Source organism: Thermobia domestica, chromosome 8, assembly GCF_964235325.1.
Source record: "Thermobia domestica chromosome 8, izTheDome1.hap1.1, whole genome shotgun sequence".
Taxonomy (NCBI): Eukaryota; Metazoa; Arthropoda; class Insecta; order Zygentoma; family Lepismatidae; genus Thermobia; species Thermobia domestica.
In genome coordinates, this window is record NC_137461.1 from 53,473,193 (window position 1) to 53,476,721 (window position 3,529).

General features: G+C 41.1%; 1 protein-coding gene across 1 annotated transcript; it reads left to right on the top strand.

The window, feature by feature from the left end:
• Positions 1 to 833: 833 nt before the first annotated feature.
• Positions 834 to 1,865, top strand: LOC145692132 (uncharacterized). Its single transcript, XM_081767431.1, has one exon. It carries the CDS (start codon positions 834 to 836, stop codon positions 1,863 to 1,865), a length of 1,032 nt encoding a protein of 343 aa, XP_081623557.1.
• Positions 1,866 to 3,529: the final 1,664 nt, after the last annotated feature.

Genomic DNA, 3,529 nt, shown 5'->3' on the forward strand with positions numbered 1-3,529 from the left:
ACCCCTTTATCAGGCTCTGTCAAACAATCCTAAAAAGCTCATCTGGACTCCTGAGCGCGTTCAAGCGTTTGAAACAATGCAGAAACTTCTAACCTCACCCCCCGTACTTGCTCTATATTCAACCCGCAATACACACCACATTCTCATGACAGACGCCGCATCAGTAGGCGTCGGGGCGGTGTTATTACAGAAAGATCTCACTACTAACATTGTGCAACCTGTTTGCTATGTTTCTTCTAGACATCCCAAAACCGTTTCCCCCCTTCCAATCTTCCATCAAGAATTATATGCAGTGTACTTTTCTCTCCGGAAATTAGAAAAATATTTGTTAGGCCACCATTTCACCCTAGTTACTGACAATATTTCTCTTCTTGCTGTTCGGAAAACAATTGTTCCATCCCCAAAAATTTTGAGATGGTTAAATTACATTAATACATTTGACTTTACAATCAAACATGCAAAAAGCCATCAGAACCCCATAGCTGATTATCTTAGTAGGCATCCTGCTCCTCTTACGCATGACACGATAGACATGGACAATGAAGTTGTGCCTGATTCTGTACTTCTAACTATCGATAACAACTTGGACCTATCTCGCCTACAGGGTGAAGATAAATTCTTCTCCAAAATTATCGAGACTCTAAACAAACGAGACGAGACAGATCCTTCATTCCAACGTCTCAACAAACAATACGTTATTCAGAAAGGCATACTTTACAAAAAAACTGTACCGCGTACCTAACTCTCGATTACTGCTCTGCGTACCCGACAGTCTTAAACCAGCTTTATTCGATGAGTATCATGACTCAATGACTCACATAGGTTTTACCAAGATGTATTGGATGTTGCGATACAAGTATTTCTTTCCGCGCCTAAAATCATGGCTAGCTCAGAAACTTAAATCATGTAAAGGCTGCGCCATCTTTAAACGCAATTACATGCCTAATAACCCCACAATTCAGCGTTTTCCTCAGTCAGGCCTATTTGAAACATTTTCTTTGGACCTAGCAGGCAAACTAATACCCAGCGATCCCGAAGGTTTTCAATACTTTTGTGCAGCTACGGATCACTGTACTGGATTCACCATTACTCATCCCATAACAACTCCAAACAGCGACAACTTCATCAATTTCATCACAAACCATATCATTCTTCCATATAATACTCCTCGCACAATCTACTTAGATCTTCAGAGTTCACACCGGTCTACAGTATCGTTAAACTTCCTCAAGTCTCTTAACATAACAGTTAAGTACGGCCTACCCTATCAACATCGCTCTCTAGGCACAGTCGAACAAAGATTAGGCTCCTTGCAAACGAGTCTCAAATTTCTGTGCCAAGACAACCAGAAATTTTGGCCTCGCTTCCTTGCGCATGCCACTGCGGCTCTGAATAAATCACCCTTAACTTCCATTGGTCTATCTCCTCATTTTCTCCTCTATGGCGTTCATCCCACTTTACCATTAGACAATTTGCTACATGTTCAACAAGAAACTTTGAATACTAATGATCGCCTCCTTGCACTCAAAGAAATGAGGGACCTCGTTGAATTTCGAAAACACCAAGTTTTCACTGATCTGAAGAAGCGCATTGAGAAGGTCAAAAATCCAACACAGTTCTTCCCTGACAGTTTAGTTATGGTCTTAGATACCTCAACAAAACCTAACACTTGTAAGCCATTATCCCGTCTTTATAAGGAACCCTACAAAGTGATTTCGAATGTCTCTACTGATGAGTATCTTCTAGATATTGATGGGAAGCCAACGGTCATTGCTAAGACCCGTTTGAAACTGTACATCCCACCTACAAACCCAGACCCCGAATTTGAGTATAAGTACAAGCGCTTTCTCAGTCCCTCTAAATAGGATCCGACCACACATTACTTCAAAACCCAACTACCAATTACATTTCACGTTATGTTTTGATTATCTAATTTAACGTTCCTAGTGAAACATGATCCCTTTCTGTAGTACCACACTGGCAAAACTTCCGACTTTGTCTCTCGTTATGCCATAATTACAGATACAGGTAGGCAACACACATTACAGGCGATATTTCTCCCGTGCGGAATTTTTTTCTTCCGGTAGTTCATTATTATTGCATATGCTTCGTCTCCTGTTTTTAGGCAACCCGCTGTACACACACCATTTTTCCCGTGCAACGACTCCTAGTTACGCTCATAACAACCTCTACGCTTTTCCTTACCGGCATCATTCATTATTCACGTCATTTTCTTTCCTAGGCGCGTAAGGAAAAACTCTCCATCTCATTTCCTTCTTGCGTCCTTTTTTGGGGACGGCTGATCCGACCCCACTTGATATCACTAAGGTCGCTAGGACGAAATGCTTTCTCTCATCCATACACAATTTTTTTTGGTACTTACCTCATACTCTGTCCTCCGCCATTTTCATTCCTCGTTCCACATATCTTAACAAATCCTCTCATTATGATGATAATAAAACACAAAACCACCACCACACATTCGCGAACGGCACACATTAAATTGCCATTGCCACTCGCGTCTCCATTTTTTCTCACCAACCGTATACAAGCTCCTTTTGCTCATAACTGGCAACCTCACGCAGTTTCTCCCGAATCATTTGTCTTCCAGGTCAACTTACGGTACCCTGGCCAGGAATAAACTACGACTCACTAAAATATATATATTTTCTTTCTGTCCTACTTAATGGCAAATTCACTCTTCATTTCTATACTTCATCTAATATAACGGAATCTTTCGCTATCCACGACCATACTTCCGTACACACCACATACAGTAATAGTAAACATGATCATAATAATAATAATAATAATAATAATAATAAACATAAGGGTCTCGCTTTTTCACACACCCCGGAATATCCGCATCTCCCAAAAGATTGATCAGGTGCCTTCTTCATTTCAGTACGCCATTATACGTATTTTTACGTTATCCCTTTTGTTCCTTGTACGTTCCTTTTGCAATAGCATTACTCTTCTTCCTACTTTTCTCTTCTCCCTTTTTTCTTTCTTTTAGTCCTTTTTTTTAAAAAAATGTTTTCACAATGGTCTTTAACAAGTAATTCAGTGCCTCCTGTCATGTAATTTCTTTTCCGCATCCGGCCTATTTTCACAAACGCACCTGGGCTACCCATCATATTTGCTACCCGATTCCATGGATGATGCCTACCAAGTCGCAGTTTCCTTTTCTGGATGAAGGACCTCTCGACTTCCAGACCACAAGATGTTGTCCATTTTGGCTCAAGGATCAAGCCTTCCAGATAGCAGACTTCCAGGGGATAGCCCTTGACTCTCGACGTGCTGCACCACCACGATCAGGATTTCCCGAGTTCCAGCCTTCCCGGATACACCATTGGGATCACGCTCGACATCTACACGGATCCAGCAGTTTTAGTGATTTTTTTTCTTTTCGTGTGTGTGTTTACTAGTGCCTCCTTCCTCTAGTGTTTTTTTTCTTTCTTTTGTGCACCAGCCTCATGGTTATAAAGGTCTTAAACGATGAAAAATTTTAAGGGATTCCATGTCACTG